This window comes from Pogonomyrmex barbatus, unplaced genomic scaffold (genome assembly GCF_055798465.1).
Source record: "Pogonomyrmex barbatus isolate J1 unplaced genomic scaffold, ASM5579846v1 scaffold4, whole genome shotgun sequence".
Classification (NCBI taxonomy): domain Eukaryota; kingdom Metazoa; phylum Arthropoda; class Insecta; order Hymenoptera; family Formicidae; genus Pogonomyrmex; species Pogonomyrmex barbatus.
In genome coordinates this window covers 4,831,868-4,853,287 of record NW_028297138.1, presented here as the reverse complement: position 1 = coordinate 4,853,287, position 21,420 = coordinate 4,831,868, and the positions used below count along the sequence as shown (strand labels likewise).

General features: G+C 35.2%; 1 protein-coding gene and 1 pseudogene across 1 annotated transcript; one reads left to right on the top strand and one right to left on the bottom strand.

The window, feature by feature from the left end:
- Positions 1-1,544: 1,544 nt before the first annotated feature.
- On the bottom strand, positions 1,545-3,345 carry LOC148935728 (uncharacterized). Its single transcript, XM_089080896.1, has one exon. The coding sequence runs from the start codon at positions 2,563-2,565 to the stop codon at positions 1,810-1,812; it is 756 nt and encodes a 251-aa protein (XP_088937022.1). The 5' UTR covers positions 2,566-3,345; the 3' UTR covers positions 1,545-1,809.
- Positions 3,346-13,876: 10,531 nt separating this feature from the next.
- On the top strand, positions 13,877-15,338 carry LOC148935727 (uncharacterized; annotated as a pseudogene).
- The last annotated feature ends 6,082 nt before the right edge of the window (positions 15,339-21,420 follow it).

Here is a 21,420-nt window from a genome sequence, read left to right as displayed (position 1 = left end):
TACAGATTATTTACGTCAAAGTACATAAGGTATGATGACGGTTTCGACGGGTCGTACGAACGCATGTACTTGTTATTGGCCTGCGCGTATCTGCCGGAACATTGACTGAGACCGCCGCGTATACCGCGTTCGATAAACATAACCATATCGATGTCCGTGAGCAATTCAAATTTTACGCGCGTATGTTTCAACATGGCGTCCCACGTGAAACCTGGCAATGTGTAGTAATGCGCGGGATCGAGTCCATAACTCGCGACGCAACTTTCGCGGAAATTTTCGAAAACGTCGGCCAATAACAAGACATCGGTCTTGAGATATAGATCGCTGTATTCGCCGAGCGTTCGGATGGAGAACCGCTGCCAGACGTTCGCAGCGTGCGCGTAATCGTTCTCCGACACCGTGTCACCGGTCAACGAGCTATAGAACGATTCGCGCGGTGGTAAGCGCGTGTCCTGCAGCTTGTCCGCGAGATCCACGTATTCGTACGGAAAGACACCTTTGCGCGTCAACAAATCAAAATCTTCGTTTGAGACCGTGGAAAATTCGGAACGTAAAATTTTTAATTTTTCTTTCGTTAGAAAAGATGCCAATTTATCAAGGCTGGTATTTAAAAACTTGTACGAATCTATGAGTCGCAAGCGTATGCAATTTCGCGAATCTGATCTCTCGATGGTATCTTGAACGTGTTTTGTAAACGAAATATATTTTTCTTTTGTTATCGGCAGCACGTCGATCCTGCCTTCGAACGCCGTAGCTATTTCCGTGATGATAAAGTGCGCGTCATAACCGGATAAGTTGTGAAATACTATGGGAATGCAATACGAATCTTTATAATTTAGATTACAATTTGAGTGCGCGGGACCACGGTAACGACCGGTAAGATGACAATGATCGCGTACCCGCGTGTCGTCCGACGTAAATGATTTCTCGCAAATGTGACAACGCGTCGCGCTACGATATGCCTCCCACTGCTCTCTCGACAACGTTTCCATGGGGACATTCGCGGATAATAGAATTTTTACTTGATGCGCCAAATCTTCGAGTTGCCGAACGAACCACGCAACGCAATCTTCGTCGCGACGAAATCGATATACCGATAACGCGTCGTCGTACGAGCATCGCACGTAGCATCCGATGCTAAATACCTCGTGCTGCTGGTAGGTGTACGATGCATCTTCCCTCTCTGCCGGTTCCGTTCGCCGTAGTACGCATTCCAAGTCCGCGTAAACGATGAATGGAAGTCGTTCCTTATTCGTGTGATTCTTGAATTCGAGCCACTTGTCGTCCTCGCTCGGCAGTCGGATGGCGCAATCGTTCATCTTTTCGCAGTCCGTTGTATGTGACTGCAATCTTTCAGACGAACTGAAGTAATGTAGACATCTGCAAACGGAAAATATGGTTTTTAGTATGTAATAAACAATTTTAGAAGAGAAATAATAAAATTTGTTAAAATACATACCGGTCGCAAAAGTATTTCTTGCATTTCTTCTTGTTTATTTGCGAGCTCACAAGACGGGACAGATCTTTGATGTACGCAAAGTGCCCCGCGTTGTCGTCGCGCGGATCCTGCACGTACAATAAATTTGCGTGCTTCTCCATCTTCCTTGATGTCAGCCGTATCGGGAGAATTTCCTTTTCCTTGATACCGTAGACGTTAATTGAGATGTCGTTGAGATGTTCGAACTTCTTAATTTGGTTCAACGTCATCGGAAACGTAATGTCTTGCAAATTTAACACTGTCGTATAATGCGGGTACGACAATTCCCGATTTGTATGCCTTTCGACCGGATGCAGAGCCGCGACCACCGACTACGCGAAACACGCATTGTCATTGGATCGTACATTGATCACCGCTCGCTTTAACATAATTTCCCGCGGTAATTCGATGTAACATCCCGCGTGCATTGGATTATATTTGTTCACGTTTATAGTCAAATTTAGAATTCGCGACAACGCCCATCCACTGTCACGTTCTTGGAATTCTTCGAGCGACGCCAACGTGGGTTCGATGACGTGCTGCTCGTACCACTCGTCCAAATTTGACACTCGAAAGAGTTCACTATTTTTAGTGTTTATACTTTTGTTTGCGCGTTTATCGCCCGTCACAAACTCGCCGTTAAATGCAGTGTTCACTTTCACACTATCGTGTCTTTGTACAATGTCTCGCACTCGCTCGAGCACTACACCACCAGCGTCTTCTAAAAATTGTCGCGGCTCGATATAGTCCACATTGATCACCGCACCAGTCAATATACGGCTTTCAAATGCCGTATCGATTTCTCGCCAAACGAGAGATCCATTGTCTCTACTGGTGCTCGCGTACTCACCGCCAACGTGCACGAAACGTCTTTCTAGTTGTACTTTTGCACCCGCGAGTCGCGCGATCCTCGCCACCGCAGATTGTCTATTTGCAACGGTGAGTCGAGGACGCTTAACACGGCTAAGTTCCTCGAGTTGTTCGATGCACTCCTCACATCGTTGCAACCACGCGAAACACTCCACCAAGGTAGCGACTTGGCTGCACTGCTCCAGCAGCTCGCGTTCCACTCGCTCTAGGTGTTCCATATTGCAAAATCGTGATTTTTTAAATTGTTGTACTGTCTTATAAAAACAATTTTACATTTTTTTACTTTCTTTTTTTCTTTTCTCTATAGCTGCTTTAACTCGAAGCCAGTATACAAAGCGTTGTATTTCCGCCATGTCCGGAGATTGATGGGAATAGAACAACCATATATGATTATCGCTTCTTGGAATTATCTCTGCTACTTTTTGCCGCGAGAGAGGTAGTAATATATTGTATGCGTGTCCTCTATAATGATAATATGTGCACGCTTCCAGAATTATTTCCGCTCTCTCAGAAGGAGCGGAGAAGCAGAGAGTCGAATTGTAGCGTCCCTTAACTCTTGGACGAGAAATCGGGAAATGGGGAGTTGAGGTATAGTGTCTCTTTATAAAATACACCGCCACGTTCACTGATAGATGAGAGATTGAATCCCATAACGGAGAACTTGTTAATTCTTCCAATGACCTTTCCATATTGTTTTTATATCACATCACACTCTTCCACTTGCATATGCCTCGTTCACAATGTTGTCTTTTTTCAATTTGTGCAAATTGGGCACATGTTGCATGGCATTATCATACAGACGGACTGTTGGCAATTGGAGCAAAATCGGCTGTTTAGCGCATTGAGAGTATCTATCTCGTGCTTCCTAACGGCATACAATACTCCAATGTCAGTGTCCGCCAGACGAACCATGCATTCGGCACACAGAGTTAGTGCACCACCCGTTGAATAATAAAATTGTATTGAACAATACTTTTTATTATTATTCAACGCAAGGAGTTCCGGTGACAATTTTTTTTGCATAATCCGTAAGATCATCACTTTGATCACTTATGTAATTACTATCGTCAGACAATGCGTGCTCTTCGTCTTCAATATCAATGTCAATATTGTCAATATTGTCAATCTCTATTTCTTCTTCATTTTCAAACACTTCGTCCACTATGTTCACAAAGTCTTCCTCATCCATATTAAACACATTTTTTATATTTAACACATTATCCATTTTCACCGTCAACTATTTTTTTTCACACACATTAGACTTCCATCTACTGTGATCCTGCACACCGCATGACCCATTATATATCATCGACAATTTCTTTGTCCCTTGTCGGAGCATCATCATAGATCTCCCTAATTTGTTTATAGCAGCCGGAGTATCGACGCTTCTCTTGACACGCCGCGACACGTACCCCGATTTCGGCGAAAAAAAACCATCATAAGTCTCCCCGATTTGTTTATAGTAACCGAAGTATCGGCGCTTCTCCTGACACGCCGCGACACGTACGTCGATTTCTACGAAGAGCTATCTTTTCACGAGCTCTTCCTAGAAAACAAAATTTGAACGTCATCGCGCTCCTTTGCGAACATGTCGCTACATGTTTGATTGCAACAATGAAATTCCTAGAAAAAAAGGGGGGGAAGGTGGGGGGATTAACGGTTTGCCATGTCAAAAAATTTACGCGATCAGTCCTCCTCCATCGAACGATCTGCACGACAAAAATGGTACTCCGTTCCTCCATCATTCGAACAACACGCAATGTATTCCGCCAAAGGAAACAGTGCACCGTACAATGGCGAAAAACAAAAGAAGGAATGTAACGCGTAAGTTTCACCTGCATTTTTTTTATTTTTTTCTCTTTTTTCAATATTGTGCAATATTATATATTTAATTTCCACAGTATTTCGGTGGAGCGTCGCGCGGTGCGCTTACTGAGCAGACGTTACACTCTGACGGCCACGGGTTACAAATTTCTGGAAATTGGAATCAACATTGGTCCACCGAGCTACGTGGAGATCGCTCTGGGAGATCATCGGGGACAGGAATTGATACTGTCTCTCGAAACGTGGAAGGGACTCTACGAGCAGCGATGGAATATCTATAAATTGCTGCTAAACGATTACAAAGACAATTTTATAAGCGTCGGACCGTTAACCGTCAGAATTTGTCTGATGAACGACGTTACACTCGTACGTCTTGAATCTTTGAACGTACGCGTAACGATGATCGAATCGACGTTACGTCGAATGTTTGCTCTGAACGAATGTATCGATGTGACGTTCGATCGACTCGTTAGATTCGTCGATACGATCGATACCAAGTATACGCGATTCTCCAACATCGCGTCTGTTGTAACAGATCCCGAGGAAGTGCCGAACGCGATACGCGATTGCGATATCTTCGATAGACGCCAACTCGTCGATTGCGAGCTGTTAGCTTTAGTTTTTAGTGTATAAGAAAAACACATGTGAATAAAAAAATTTCACACTTAAAAATGTATTCAATTTGTTTAAAAATATAAACATATATAATATGCAAAAAAACATGTATTTCTTTCATTTCTTTCTTCCCCACCATAAAATAATTAGAACAATAATATTCTCCATAAGAGAGAGAGCCGCAACGGAAGAGATAATACGAGAGAGATATTTATTTTTTACTCGGCGGTGGCGGCGGGCGCGGCGGCGGCGGCGCCCCCCCCTCCCCTCTCTGACGTCATGTCCACGCGTCCAATTCGTTATTTATCTTTTGGTAATTATTTATCACGGTGCTCTGAAGGCATCAATCGTCGACGCTGTTTACATTCAATGGGTCGCCCAACACGCGCCGTCCCCTCCTCCCCCCTCCCCGGAGCTCCTCGGTTGCGCGCCGTTCCCCCCGCACACCCGCACCCCCCTCAACGCTTCTGGGTTAGAACCCGCCTAGTATACCTACTGTTAATTAATATTAATAAGAAAAATTAATAAAATTAATAAGAAGGATGTTGATAAGAAAAGTTATATATCATTGTAAAGGTAATGACAAAATAACAAAATCCATGAAAAAACATTTACTCAACGATTGTTCATTTCCTAAAACAAAGAAATAAATAATTTTAAATTAAACAATTAACAAAGAGTAATAATATTTTTATATTATATCTTTGATATAGTCAAACACTTTTTATTATTAACATTTCAACGAAACACCTCAAAATAACTTGTTATAAAAATCCAAAAAGAAAGACACCGGATAATTCAAAATGTCTGCAATCAGTGCAATTGACAAATACTTCAATACTTGTGAATTGCTTTCTTTGCGGATCTCAAATTTTAATTTTTTTATTATCTCCTAAACTATTACCGCTAAAATTATGATATACCGTCACAAAGCTTCAACTCTTCCCTACAAATTTACATCAAAATTATATTTTTCATTTAACCTCTACACCTAATTAATTTAAATAAACGAAACCTCTGCACTTCCCAAATTCCAAATACCAATTTTGTCGATGTCCTCATAAGAATATATTTTCTCTGTATAGATTGATTCTTCAATGAAAACCCTTTCGAAAACATAAATATAGTATGTGTCTATCATCTTTCCTGAGTTATAAACAAAATTATGTGTATATCCGTATATGTGTGTATACAAGTATATATGTACATACATATATACGTTTCCTTACAAGGTACAATTTCTTTTGTAAAATCATGTAGAGAATGTTAATAGAAACATATTATGTCTTAGAAGGGAAATTCTACGACTTAAATTTTATTTAATAAAAATTATAAATAAATAAATTATTATATAAACAATTAAATATTATGAGGAATTCGGATATTACATTGGAAATCTTGCAACTCATGTCATTACACATACTTATCTAACTCCTACCGTTTTAAAGATATACCGTTTTAAAGATATATGAATAATTAAAAACTTACATACACTTACCTCAAAAACCCAAATCAGCAACTAAATCTCCCTATAAACTGGTTTAACTTCTAGAAATCTTCATCCTAAACTTATGCTTATAATTGTTGCTTCTATTTTATTATTAACATTAAACCTATGGCTACAATAAAATCTGTACCTCATAGCCTTCAATAAATAATGTATTACAAAGCTAAAGAGAGTTATACTGATATCTTTTAGATATACTAATCATATGGCATGTAATCGATATTATAATTATTGTTGTAAAGTATATCAAAAAGCAACATTATAAAGATCAATATTTAAAAATGTTATAAATGAGTAAATGATATATTTGTTACCTATATAAAAATTGTTATAACAAAGTATAACTCTCTGAAAGCAAAAATAAATCGAATAGTCACAAGTATGAATCATGATCAGTCTGTAAGCGAAAGTAGGCCAGCGTTAAATGTCAAGGCCATAATATTTTAGTACCACGAGTCATCACTGATTCACAGCGAAAGGCCAAGCTAACCAATAGAAAACTATATCAAGGACAATTAGAAGGTTCTAAACACGCGAGTTATAGCTGACTCAAAGGTGAAAGAAAGGTAATATCAGCAAACTGTGCCAAGGACATTTGGTAACAAACCTTATTCAAACCTATAGGGTCACAACATTGGAATTTAGGTCACCTCTACTTCTGTATTTTTAGAAACATATAAAAATCCCGAACAACGATAATCTCGCGCACTTACTCAGAGTTAGTGCCTGATCAGTTCGCCATTTTACGAACAATGTAATTTAGACCATTGTAATCGCGTATCGCACTCCATAATAAGATAAGTTCTGGAATGGATTTACCAAAGTGTATATACCAAAATTTCAATTATAAATAAATCCTAATTGTGATGCAATAAGTATAATCTTCACTCTTTATTCCTAAATTTAAACTTTTTCTCCAAATAAAAATCACCCTAACATCACTACCACCCATAATCATCGCAATATCTAATCTTGAAGTTTTACCTTCTTAATCCAATGGAAAAGGATCCATAAACAACATGTGAGTGTAACCACTGAATATCTGTTGATTTCGGCTCCGTCCGACCTTCGGACCTTCAGACGAAGGACGGACCTTCCAGGACACATATCACATATACAATACATATGTGTTTTGCAGAATAGAATTTTATATCTCAAATAATGTTGAAGAAATTGTAACATACATAGTACAACATAAGAATTTTATATATAGGATCCATACACCCAATCAATTTTCATAGGCAAGTTATTCAAGGATATCAAAGAACACACATGATAATCATATAATATAATATTACATAAGCATTTTTATAATATTATATAAGCATTTTTGTCTTGCAAACGTTGTTGTTATGATATATTATCTAACATTCGGTTTACTATCATATAATAAATTATTGTTCTTATCAAATCGTTATAAATTCTTCAGGGCTGCTTTTCAACAGTACAATATTAAATGTATGCAATTTATTATAAAAATGAAGAATTTACAACAGAATTACAACCTGATAAGAACAATAATAGTTTATTTTAAGATGGAGAAATCTGCAGAGGTTAGAAAATATGTCATAACATCTTATAAGATGCTGAAACCATGATGTATTTACTATGTATATTCTATTTTTGAATAAGATATTATGAAAAGGCTAAAGCTGGTATCAGACGGAGATTGAGATTGAGATTAGATTGGAATTTAACCAATCAGAAAGAAGAAAATCAATCTCATGTTTAGTGAACTTTGTTCGGATTGATCCAATGGGGAAATTCCAATTATATTAATTCTCAATCTGTAGTTTGATATCGGCTTAATTGAGTGCATTATTTAGTATATAAAGAATTTTAATATATGTAACAGTATTAAATATTATACCATGCATACTAAGTAAAAATAAATATAAATCGCAATGTTTGCTTTAGTAATGGTTTCTGATGACATATTATGTGTGTCTATTAAATGATATTTATGCTAAAAAATGCATGTTAAAGAAATAAAAATCGCGGACAAAAGCATTCATAATGGCTATTAACGGTAAGCATATATACTATTAGCACTATTGTTGCTATAGGGCTTATTGATAATTTTTTTTTATTTTGTCTATGTAAGGAAAATATATACATATATTTTTTTTACATAATATTACTTAATTTTTTACTTAATGTAATACTTAATATAATTCTTTAACTATTGGGTCTATGCATAATTTCGTAGCGAAAATCGACTAAATTTCAAACGCAAAATATTTAGCAAAAAAAGCGATTTTAATCAACTAAATATGTTCCATTCTGTTCAATGACTTTCTGCCATCTCTTCACGAGCTTCATTATCCCTCTTTCATAGAAGTCCTGAGATTTTTGGGCAAAAAAGTCATCCAAATGATTTTTAAAGACATCCAGGGAACTAAAGGTTTTGTTATTCAAATTGTTTCGTAGCGCCCGGAACAAGTGATAGTCTGAAGGTGCAAGGTCCGGATTATACGGTGGGTGCACCAAAACATCCCATCCAAGCGGCAATAATTTTTGCCGGGTCATCAGAGAAATGTGGGGTCTAACGTTGTCCTGGTGGAACACAACGCCCTTTCTGTTCGCCAATTCAGGCCGTTTCTGATCGATTGCTCGCTTTAATTTGGCCCAGTTGTGAGCAGTACTTGGTCGAATCAATCGTTTTGTTGGGTGGCAGGAGTTCATAATAGACGATTTCTTTCCAATCCCAGATACTAAGCATGATCTTCTTTGGGTGTAATCTAGCCTTTGCGTCTGAGCAGCCTCTGAACGTTTCGACCATGATCTTTTTCGATTGACATTGTTGAGACAATCCACTTTTCATTGCCAGTGATCATCCGCTTTAAAAATGGTTCGTTTTGATGGCGTTTAAGTAGCGAATCGCAAGCTGAAATTCGGTCCATTAAATTCTTTTCGCTCAGTTCGTGCGGCACCCAAACATCAAGCTTATTTATCATCCCAAGCTTCGAGTAAATGTCTCGAAACAGTTGATTGATCAATGTTGAGATTATGCCAATCTCTGTAATCGTCAAATGCCGGTTGGAGTCCTTGATTTGATCGACATCAGTAGTGACTAGCCGACCAGAGTGAGAAGCATCTTGGAGATCAAAATCTCCGCAACGAAATTTCGCAAACCATTTCCGACACACACTTTCACTTACGGCATTCTCTCCGTACGACAAATATCTTTTTGTGAGTTTGCGACGCGTTTTTGCCTTTTCGGAAATAAAAAACACCGAAATACACCGAAAATACACGTTTTTTCCTTCCATGTTCAAAATATAATTAAACTTCGTATACGTCACGGATCTTGATGAATACTTTCTTAAAATGTCGGCACAAATTTCAGCTTTCACTTAATGTACGATACTTCATATGTTTGACACATGTGCGAGCGGAAAAACAACTGCGAACGACATCTGTCGGAATTTCGCTACGGAATTATGAATAGATTCAATATTTAAGATATAGTTTTTTTAATAATATGTTAAACATTTTTAAACATTTTAATTATTATTATAAAAAAATCTTGTAAAAGTATCATTTTAATTCGTCAATCTATTTTAGGAAAACAGAAAATGAATCCAAAATCGATTTTATGTTGTCAAAGATCAGTCATATTATTCAATATTTAATTTTCACAAAATAATATTAATTTTATAATTGTTAATATTTATAATTCTTGGTTTAATTTTATAAGAAAAGACAGTTACATCAATTATAATTATAATTCTAATTCTGCTTTATAATTATATCTGCTTTATTTTATAAATATTTTTTTCATCATGTTAAAAATTGTTACATTGAAAATTGTTACATTCAATATTACATTTTGTAATATTTCTAACACTGTGTGAAGAAAAGAATAGATTTCTGAAATTCTTTTATGTATTTACAGAAAATATGGAACATTTTTCTGAAATACAAAGAAATTTGAATTGGAACATACTTAAAATATAATTACAAGATATAAATCTATGCTCAAAATACAAAACAGATAATCGGAAACCTCGAATAATTAAATCGGAAATATTAAAATCCATAAAAGTGAAAATAGTCGAAAAAGATTTGCATCAAGAAAAACCAAAAGTTTTATTAAACAAGAATGATAAGAATAATAATTCGGGTAAGAGAAACACTCCTTTTCTGGAAAAAAAGTTAATTTTTATAAAGTTAAAAGTTATTTTTTATATAAAATAAACATATATTTACATAAATTATTTGATTTTTAATCAGTTAGGAATTTTCTGACAGAAGTATTTTATGCTGAAATTCTCTCTCAATTAACTCCATTTTATTATTTTAAAATGTTTTATTACTTTTCAACTGTATGCATTAATTTTCCTTATATTTCACAGTATTACAATAAATTTCTTAAGATTAACATTTATTTTGAAATATATTCAGAAATTTTTTAATAACTTTCATTTCACTTTTCATTGATTTTATAATAAATTATCATGTCTGTCCTTATAAAATTTAATGTAATATAAGGGAAATTAAAGAATATTGTTAAAATTTTTTGAAATATTACATCATGAAAATTTATATATATAGGATAATAATGAAAGGTCAATTGAAGGAAAATTGCAGCAAAATATTTCTATCAGAGAACTGTTTCCAAATAACATTATATATTAGGTGTACAAAAAAATTCTGAGCTTTAGATTTCATACAACCGAAATAATAATTTAAATTTTATATATCTTCGCCTTTTTGCGGTTTTAAAGCGTTGACATTTGGCCTTCTAAAATGCCATACGGTTTGGCATTTGATGCACAAAACCTCAAAAATCAGTAGTGTTCACGATGGCAATAACAAAAGAGCATATTCGATTTTCCAGCCACTTCGCGTTTCATCTGAAGAAAAATGCTGCTGAAGCCACTGCAATGATTTGTGCTGCATATGGAAAGAACGCTGTAAGTCATATTACATGTAAAAGATGGTATCAAAAATTTCGCCAAGGAGATTTCAGTCTTGAAGATGAACCGCGTGCTGGACGCCCTCAAAAGATTGAAACGGACGAATTGCAAGCACTAGATATAAACTGTATGCAAATTGAAAAGGAGCTTGCAGAACAGCTTGGCGTTACGCAGCAAACCATTTCCGTACGTTTACATACGATGGGAAAGGTTCAGAAGGAAGGCAGATGGGTTCCGCATGAATTATCCGAAGACAACAAAAATCGTCGGCGTGACACTGCGCTCACTTTGCTTTCAAAGTTCCGGAAAAAAGATTTTCTGCACAAAATCATTACAGGCGATGAAAAATGGATTCTTTATGATAACCCTAAACGTAGAAAATCATGGGTTGACCCTGATCAACCTTCGACATCGACGCCAAAACCCAATATCCACGCCAAGAAGGTTTTGCTCTGTATCTGGTGGGATTGGAAAGGTGTGTTGTATTACGAGTTGTTACAACCGGGTGAAACAATCACGGCAGACCGCTACCAACAACAATTGACCAATTTGAGCGATGCATTAGAAGAAAAGAGGCCATTTACTGGCCAAGGACGTCGTAAAGTGATCTTGCTTCATGACAATGCTCGACCACATGTTGCGAAAGCGACTCAGGACCATATCTTTGCGTTAGGCTGGGAACTTCTCCCGCACGCGGCGTATAGCCCAGACATGGCGCCTTCCGATTACTACCTACGATTACTACCTAAGATTGAATTTTACAAAAAGAAGCTCAGAACTTTTTTGTACACCTAATATAATATTTCAAGAATATAGATAAAATTTTATCTTTTCAGATTTTCTTAATACAAATTTAAAAGATATTTTAGAATTAATGCCCTTTACTCAGGATCAATAGGAATCTTTTAATATGCTACTCAATGGAAAATTCAAATGAACTTGAAGACTATCTCAATGTAGATAAAAGTAAATAAATCATAATTATATAACATATATTTATTATATATATATATATATATATATTGAATTGTATTACACAAATAATAATAATTCATTTTGACTTAAAAAAATATTAGATATGTAAATCATTTGTTTTTTAATAATTGTTTCAAAATAAAATTATATATAATGTTTCAAAAATATAGATTTATCTCTTTTCACAGATTTTCTTAATAATAAAGAATTAGAAGATGCCTTATGTTTGAATGTACCTTTTACTGATAAACAAGATGTATGTTTGAATATGTTAGTTGATACAGAGAATACAAACTGCAATGAGTACAAATTAGACTGTATTAACACGAATAAAAGTGAGTATGCATTCAGTACCATTTTGTGAAATATATTTTAACTGATCAAATTAGCCTTCATATTCTTGCAAAAACATATATTGTTTTAAAGTTATTGAAAACATGTTTTGCTCCTTGTCGAATAAATAAGAAAATTAATTATTCGACAAGGAGCAAAATATGTTTTTAAGATAAATTTAAAAGATAAAAAGATTAATTATTCAAATAAGAAATATATCTTTTATAATTTTTTCAATAAAGAATCTTTTAAATCTATATTATATCTATAATTTAGATTAGAATATTTATGTATTAATCGTTAATTGGCAGATCTATATCTGACACTGAATTAATAATTTTATGTACTTTTATTAATATTAAAAATAAATAATATTTGATAGAAATCTACATCAGTTCCAATATTATTAATATTAATTTCTTTAAGCAAAAATAATAAGTTATCATGACAGCATGAAAAATAAACTCTAAAAGAAAAGTATTATAAAATTAATATCTAATATATAATGTTAGTCACCATACATGTCATATGCATTAGCATTTTCTTTAAAATTTCTATTTTTTGTATATTTGAATCTCATAGATAATAATTTTTCAAATCGTGTGTCACTATTAACGAATAACATTCAGTCATCCACTAATTTATATTTTAAGAATATTAAAACAATAATAAAGAAATCAGATACTCAATCGGATACTCAAAAATTATTTTTCAGATATGTCAGATATGACTAAATCAAGTACCTGTATGCTGATGAAGATGAACGTGAATATCTAATAATATTCTTATAGATCTTAGATGACGTATTATTTAATTTCTTTATTATAAATTTCTTTCATTATAACTCAATTTATTTAGATTATCTTAATGAAATAAACTATTTATTATCTTTATTATTTTTAGAACATTTTCTAGAGAGATAAGCTACAAAAAATAATAGCAATTTTATAAAACTTCTATTTTAGAGTTTATTTTTTATGCTGTCTTGGCAATTTATTCTTTTGCTTAGACAAATTAATTTTAATAATGTTGAAATTGATGTGTAGTTCAATCAATAATATTTAATAATATTTACTTTTAATATGTTAGTTCAATCAATAATATTCAATAATATTTACTTTTAATATGTTATACAGTAGTACTTTTTTATATTAATAAAAACAATGATAAAATATTTACATTCTTTTTTTTTTTTTTCTAAACACTACTATTTTGCCTCTATTCAATATCAGAATTTTGTATTTATATAATGCATTAAAAAATGAAGAATCTAATAAAACATGTTTTGGAGAAAAGATGCATAGACTTCTAAATCTTAATTGTATTATCTTTTTTATATTCTAACTTCTGAATATGCTCCTTCACGTTCTGCAAGTCCTTCATCAGCTTATTCGGGTGAAAATAATAACACAAAAAATAATAGAAAAAACGTTTCTATTAATAAATCCAATACGTCTAGTGGCCTAGACATATCCAATTCATTCACCAGAAACGAAAACGTGACGACAGCGAAATGTATGTCACAGAATCATCAGGAAAACAAACGTACACAAAAAAAATTACTGTTTTTATTGCAAAAAACCGCAGAGTAAAATACCACGGCTTAGAAACCCTTAGAAACACTTAAAAACCGTGTATTCTAATGAAGAGGAAGTTAAAAAATTTACAATATTACTGAAAGGAAATTCCGAGAAAAAAAAATAATAGAAACGATTCGACGAAATGGCAATTTTCAATTTAACACTAAAAAAGCAATAAACAATGGAGAATTTATCGTTTGTAGGCGACTAAACAAAAAATTACATAAATCTACAAGCGATTTCTTACCTTATGTTAAATGTAAAGGATTTTTTTCAAAATTGTCTCTTCGTCATCATTTTCGTCGTTGCACTGGACGTAATAGCAAACATAGTAAATCAATAATGATATTGGGTTGTACAATTGTTACAAAAATTCACGAAATAGCTAATAAAATTCTCAAAACAGTTGTCTTCCCTGTATTACGAGACGATGAAATAACGCGTGCAATAAGATATGATCAATTAATAATTCTATATGGGAATAAGCTTTGCTTAAAGTATAGATTACAGCATCAACACGACATGATTCGGTCTCGATTGTTAGGATGTTATCTAGTAACTCTCAGAATAAAAAGTGAAATTACTGATTTTGCTTCGTTATATGATCCCAAATTTTATGATGTCGCAATTGCTGTTGTCAATTCTGTAGCAAGTTTTGATGAAAATAAGTCTTTCAAAGCATATGTTTGTAGTACTAGAATGGTTTTGTCGAGTAACGTCATCTTCATGTTACGGCTCAAAACTTTTCAGACTACCCTCGTATTTATGGTATTTATGGTATTTATAGTATTTATACATGACAGCTATGATAGTTCGATGCATATCGCATTTTAACACATTTTTTACTTTACTGTTATCATGTTCATAATTAATTAATTAATTAATTAATAGCTTATAAGCTATTAATTAATATGAATTAAGCATTAATTAATAGCTGCGTAAGAAAATAAAAATAAGAAGCGATTCCATCAATAATATATGTAGAATTATTCAGTTTAGAGAATAAAATTGATATTTGAAAATATCTATTATTATGCAATATATCATTCACATTAGGTATACAAATTTCATACAGTTTGATTAATAAACTTTAAACTTCTCATTTGAAAACTATTGACATTTTTAGGATTTTTGTATTTCATAGATATTAAGATTTTTTACTCGAAATGATCTCAGAAATCTATCGTTAGTGGAAATAACATGATCTGTCATTTTCAAATTAAATATCAACTAAAAAGAAATTTAAACTTCTTTCATAAATAACAATTTATTAATTTTAATATTTTGCATTATTATTATAAATGTATTCTATATCAAATTAATTATAACAACATATTTTTACAATTTATTTAATACTGTAAAATGTGATGAATTTTTTAATTTTAATAATTTTTAAGAATAATAATAAATATTGCAATTTTTAAAATTTATAAAAAATATATATAAAATATAAAATATAAAATATGAGATATTAAAATATAAAATACTTGACAACATTTACAGTAGGTATACTACACCGATTCTAACTCAGAAGCGTTGAGGGAGGTGCGGGTGTGCGGGAGGAACGGCGCGTAACCAAGGAGCTCCGGAGAGGGGGGAGAGGGGGACGGCGCGTGTTGGACGACCCAGTACCATTGAACGTAAACAGCGTGCGATTGAATCGACGATTGATGCCTTCAGCACCGTGATAAATAATTACGAAAAGATAAATAACGAAGATGATATAAAAAATTGGACAGGGCGCGTGGATATGACATCAGAGGGGGGGGGGGCGCCGTCGCGTCCATCGCCGCCGCCGCCGCCGCCGAGTAAAAAATAAAAAAGAAAAAAAATTAAAAAAAAGACTCACCAGGTTAAGGTAGAAAGTCACTTTAAAAAAGTCATTTAAAAAGTACAAAAAAGAAATGTGCAAGAAAAAAATGTCACGTAAAAAAATACACACAAAAAAATGTTTAACAAATCCAAGAAAAAAAAGCACTCAGTCACTTTAACAAAATACACACAAAAAAGAAAAATGTTAATAATCCATGAAATAATTTTACTCCCTCCAGATTATTCGCAGGAGGGGGACTTCATCCACATACCGCGGGATTAACCCGCGGAGGGGACTTCTAAATAATTGTCCTCCTTTTCCTCCTCTTCCTGTGCCGAAGCCAATGAACGAATATATTCGTACAAGGGTATTGCCCATGGCAGTTGCGCAACACCAACGAGAGGGTTGTTGTCAATGTAATAAATAAGTTGTTCCTCCACATATACCACAAAGTTACCACGGTATTCTGCCCCGTTGAATCTTGCGCAGATAATGACGCGTGGTAATGCCATTGCGAAGACGTTGCACTCAAAGTTCTTCACAAAAGCAAAAGCAATTGTTTTTCGCGCACCAGTGATTCTTCGCGCACAAAATTATTATCGAGGCCACGAAGACGTTTCAATGATATGCCTCCACAAGACTCATTGCATGAGACTGAACGCGGCGTGTCAAGAGAAACGTCGATACTCCGGCTGCTATAAACAAATCGGGGAGACCTATGATGGCTTTTTTTCGTAGAAATCGACGTACGTGTCGCGGCGAGTCAAGAGAAGCGCCGATACTCCGGCTGCTATAAACAAATCGGGGAGACCTATGATGATGATGATGTTCTGATTTAGACAAAGAAATTGTCGATGATATATAATGGGTCATGGGGTATGCAGGATCACAGTAGATGGAAGTCTAATGTGAGAAAGAAAGAAAAGCTGACGTGCATACAAAAAAAAACGCAAAAATATCGCGTAGTGTCTAACGTTCAATGAGAAGAAATGGCAAGTGAAAAGACATCGCAGGAATTTGATTATTTGGCATATATTAGAGATTTATTAAAAATTACTTATCCAACTGAAGTATATTTATTCACATGTATTTTTCTAATGTTTAAAAATATTATTAAACTCAATATTGTAAAAAATATTAAACTCAATATTGTAAAAAATATTAAACTCAATATTTTTGTAATTTGACATTATATTTCGATGGCATCTCAGTTGTGGAAACTGTACAAGTACGGAATCTTATAAAAATTCAGATACGCCACCCGAATGGAGTGCGTAACTTTTTCTCCTTTTTTTCTTTTTTCTCTCTTTTGTCTTTTTTCCTTTATTTGATATGTAATGTATTGTGTGAAATTGAGATTTTTTTATTATTTTTTGTAGTATTTATGCATATATGATATCAAAATTAATGGCTTTATGAATATTAATCATCGGCAGTGGATACGGTATCAGCGTCGCCAACACAAGGAGTATTTATACTTTTTATGGGAAGAAATTACTCGCGAGGACGTATTTGATTTGCAGAGATTCTTTGGTGTACATCCATATGAAGATGAAGAAGTGTGGTGAACATTTTTTACAGGATATTCTCATTATTTTGAATAATTACATAATTGAATAATTACATAAGTAATAAAGATCCACAAATGAATGTATATACAATAAGTAAAAGTGCATTGTATGAGTTATTCTTTTGCATTAAATAAATATTAAAAAAATTTTTCACTTTTTTAAATCGTGATTCAATTTCTTTGTCATGTCCATGACTGACACTGACCTACATTCCTGCTGGACGCGCGCGAGTCACCCCGGCAAGATAAACTTCTCGGCGTTATATGATAAGAAGCGGTATGTCGATCGTTAAAATTATCAACGCATGGGAAAGAAATAAAAAACATAATTCATATATCATATTTATTTTATTCATGGTTATCTGACCACCATTAAATAATTTGAATACATTTTGTAATGCGCAATTAGTATAGTGATATCCGCATCGCATAATATTATCAGCGTCCAGATTGTTTAGAGAATCTACGTCTTCGTAATCAGCATCCAGAGTCTCGATGTACACGCGCTCATCGTCCAAAAGCAAATTCCACAGCCATTGTCGTTTTTCGTGTCCCTTGACATATACGACAGCATCGTTGTCATTGTCGTCGTCATCGTCGTCGTCGTCTTCTTCCGTTCCATGCACAGCCTTTGTAATCAAACTCTTAGCTTTGCTGTATGAAATCGTTCCGTCGCCCCATCGCAGTCTATGGTGATGACGTATCACCCAGCGTGCGCGAGACTTGTCAGTACTTGCGAGGAAATGCCATGGTATAGGGCTTGCGAAAATATAGTAAGAGAGAACGGTCCGTTTTCTGAGAGCGGCAAATTCCTTTACAACAAACTGTCCTCCAACGAGAAAACCTTGCAGATCTACGAACGTTGGCACCACCATGACGAGCAATTTTTCGAGATTGCGGTCGATTTTGATGTATCATAGATTTTATTGTCTCTCTCTCTCTCTCTCTCTCTCTCTCTCTCTCTCTCTCTCTCTCATGTGCCAGCGATGCTTTTAGGTGATCTTGCGTACAACATTGGTCAACGGATTATAGTGAACCACGCGATCGTGTATAATGAGACAGTACGCGGTGGTATTCATCGGTACGTTCTCCTTAGTCTCAAATTCCAATCTCACGTTCACGGTTGCGCTCTTGACCGATTCGTTTTGTCGAGAACAATCGATGATTACGAATGGACCGTTATGTAGAAAAGACGTGACGGTGAGACTCGGCTCGAGATACTCGTATCCGTAGTAATCCTTGCAGAAACGCGCGTACGTTTCATACAACACGAACCATCTGTTTTTGTCGAAATCAAGATTCATATCATCGTACGGATAACATTCCGAGTTCAGATAGAGTTTCACGTTGGTTAAGTTGTAGTCGTCGAATCGGCTCGTGTCTTCAGCCATGACATTTTTGCGACCTATTTGCAGAGCAAAGATGACGTATCGCGGTTTTTCGAGCTGAGTAGCGGTCTTGATGGCCCACGAATGCTTGGTTGTACGCTGTAACAGCGGAAACTCGTACAGATCCGACGAGCGAAAAGCGATGCTCAAGTATCGTCCGCTCTCCAAAGTGCGCAGCATCGATAGTTTTTTTATCTCGCTCAATAACACGTGCGGGATTCGCCATTGTATCTTGAATAAGTCGACTACGGGATCCAACGCCGAATTTTCCATCAGGCAATTGTTGTCATTACGAGATCGTATCAAGATCAATTCGTGACGAGCGTTGATTATCACGCGTCTGTAATCCTCGCAAAATCCCAACAGTGCGTAGAGAGGTACGCAAAAGTTAAAATATCCATCCACGCTAGTATGCGCATCCCAACCGGCATTCCTCAGAATCACGCTTCTGTCGGATGATGTCATTACGTAATGTTTGAGCGTATAGATAAATAAAGCCAGAGTGGATGATTCGGCACCAGACTAGTTCCCATCTCGAACGAGAAAGGTATTACGTCGTCGAAGCCAGGGTGCTACCGACGTTGGTCTTCCCGACTTCCTACGGCTACCGCGGAGAAGAGTGCTATCTCTCCGAAGCCAGGAGCTCCCGGTGTCGGTAGCGTGTGTGCGCGCGTGTGATCACTCTGGCTTTGGGTATCGTTGGCGACTTGTAAATAATATAATAGTCTGCATGTAGATAGCATCACCTAACATGTAAGTTCCTCTTGGATCGCATACCGACCGCTACACGATTCTTCATACGATCGTATCCTGCTTGTACCGTTATACGATCCTCTGCACAATTGTATCCCGCTTGCGTTGCAAATCGATCCTCCGCACGATTGTACCCTGCTTGCACTGCAAACCGACCATTATTCTTTCAGTCCTGTATCTCTCTGTAACTATCATCATTGTCGCGATTCACGACACTACTCACACACACACACTAACGCACACGCTTACTCTCTGATTGGTGATTCAATAAATGTGATCTTTTTGTTAATCAATGTGTAGTAAGCTCGGTTCTTCTCCTTTTCCCGAATCCTGGCACTGAGCTAATCCGCGACGTTGGGAAAGATACATCGTTACATATACTTCTCTTAAAAGCTCAATCATGCGTCATCTAAACAGTATAGTCAACTAACGTATTTCTGAATTTACTATAGACATCCGTCATGTTCCTGGCGATCAAAATAGTCGCAAATACACTATCCAGAGTATATTCACTACAATGCTAGTTATCGTTGACACCGAGGAATTGGCATGTGAACAAGCATCGGACGGAGAACTTCAAAGTTGCGGGGACGGAAATTCTCCCTCATCTAATCTTAAACTTCATAAGTTGCTATTACCGGAAACTAACGCCAGTCTTTATTGCGATTGTTCTCGGGATAATATTTAACTATTTGTTTTTGCTTCTTTGCGTCACTTCATTGTCGATATAGTACACAGAATGTCGCATCTAAGTGGAAGAGCCACCAAATAACAAATTGCATAAAAGTTTGGAATAAACAAGAATATCTTAGCATGGACAAAGGAGGCCTCCACTGTCAACATGCGAAAATCACTTGTCACAACCAGCTAAGTCATGAGAAACTTCCAATGCCAGATGTTCGTTTTGATCATGTTTAGATTATCGAACCACTGCTACTTATGCAAGGATTTAGGTTTTGTTTAATTTTAATAGACCGATTTTCTAGATGGCCCAAGGCAATTCCGTCAGACACAACAGCAGGTACTGTTACAAAATTCTCTTTTACGGATTGGATTTCAAGATTCGATTCGCCCAAAGTTATTACTACTGATCAAGGCTCGCAGTTCGAGACAATCTTATTCGACGCTTTAATCAAACTCGTCAGAACAAAACGCTCCAGAACTACAGCATATTATCCTGAATGTAATGGATTAATAGAACGCTGGCTAAATCCTTAAAAGTAACAATCATATGCCAAGCTAATGCAGATTGCCAAGTTAACGCATTACCAATAGTACTCTTCTACACTTTTGCTTTAAAGAAGATATCCGCGCATCAACTGCAGAACTTCTTATGAAAAACCTTTTAGAATTCCAACAGAATTGTTTGATTCCAAAGACATACACAATCCACAAATTTTCATCGAGCTTTTCTGAAAACTCATGCAACAAATCCGGTCGATTCCAACTGCACACTATGTTCAACAAGCTATTTATTTAGCTTTTCTTTTAATCTCTTGTGCAATTAAGTACTTCTCTTAATTTGGATATAAGTTTCCACAAGAAACTATCAAAAATAGTGAAGCAATATATGGGAAACTTGGTTTGAATCTGCTATCCATCTGTGAGTCGATCGCATTAACTGAGCAATGCGTTGCTCCGTAAAGAAAAGTAGTTTTCCAGAGGTTATGAAATATGTCAGATATATTATATTATATTATATATATATATATATATATATATATATATACAAATACTTTGATTAACTTATTAATTATTTTAATAATATAGACATAATGACAATTATATAATGT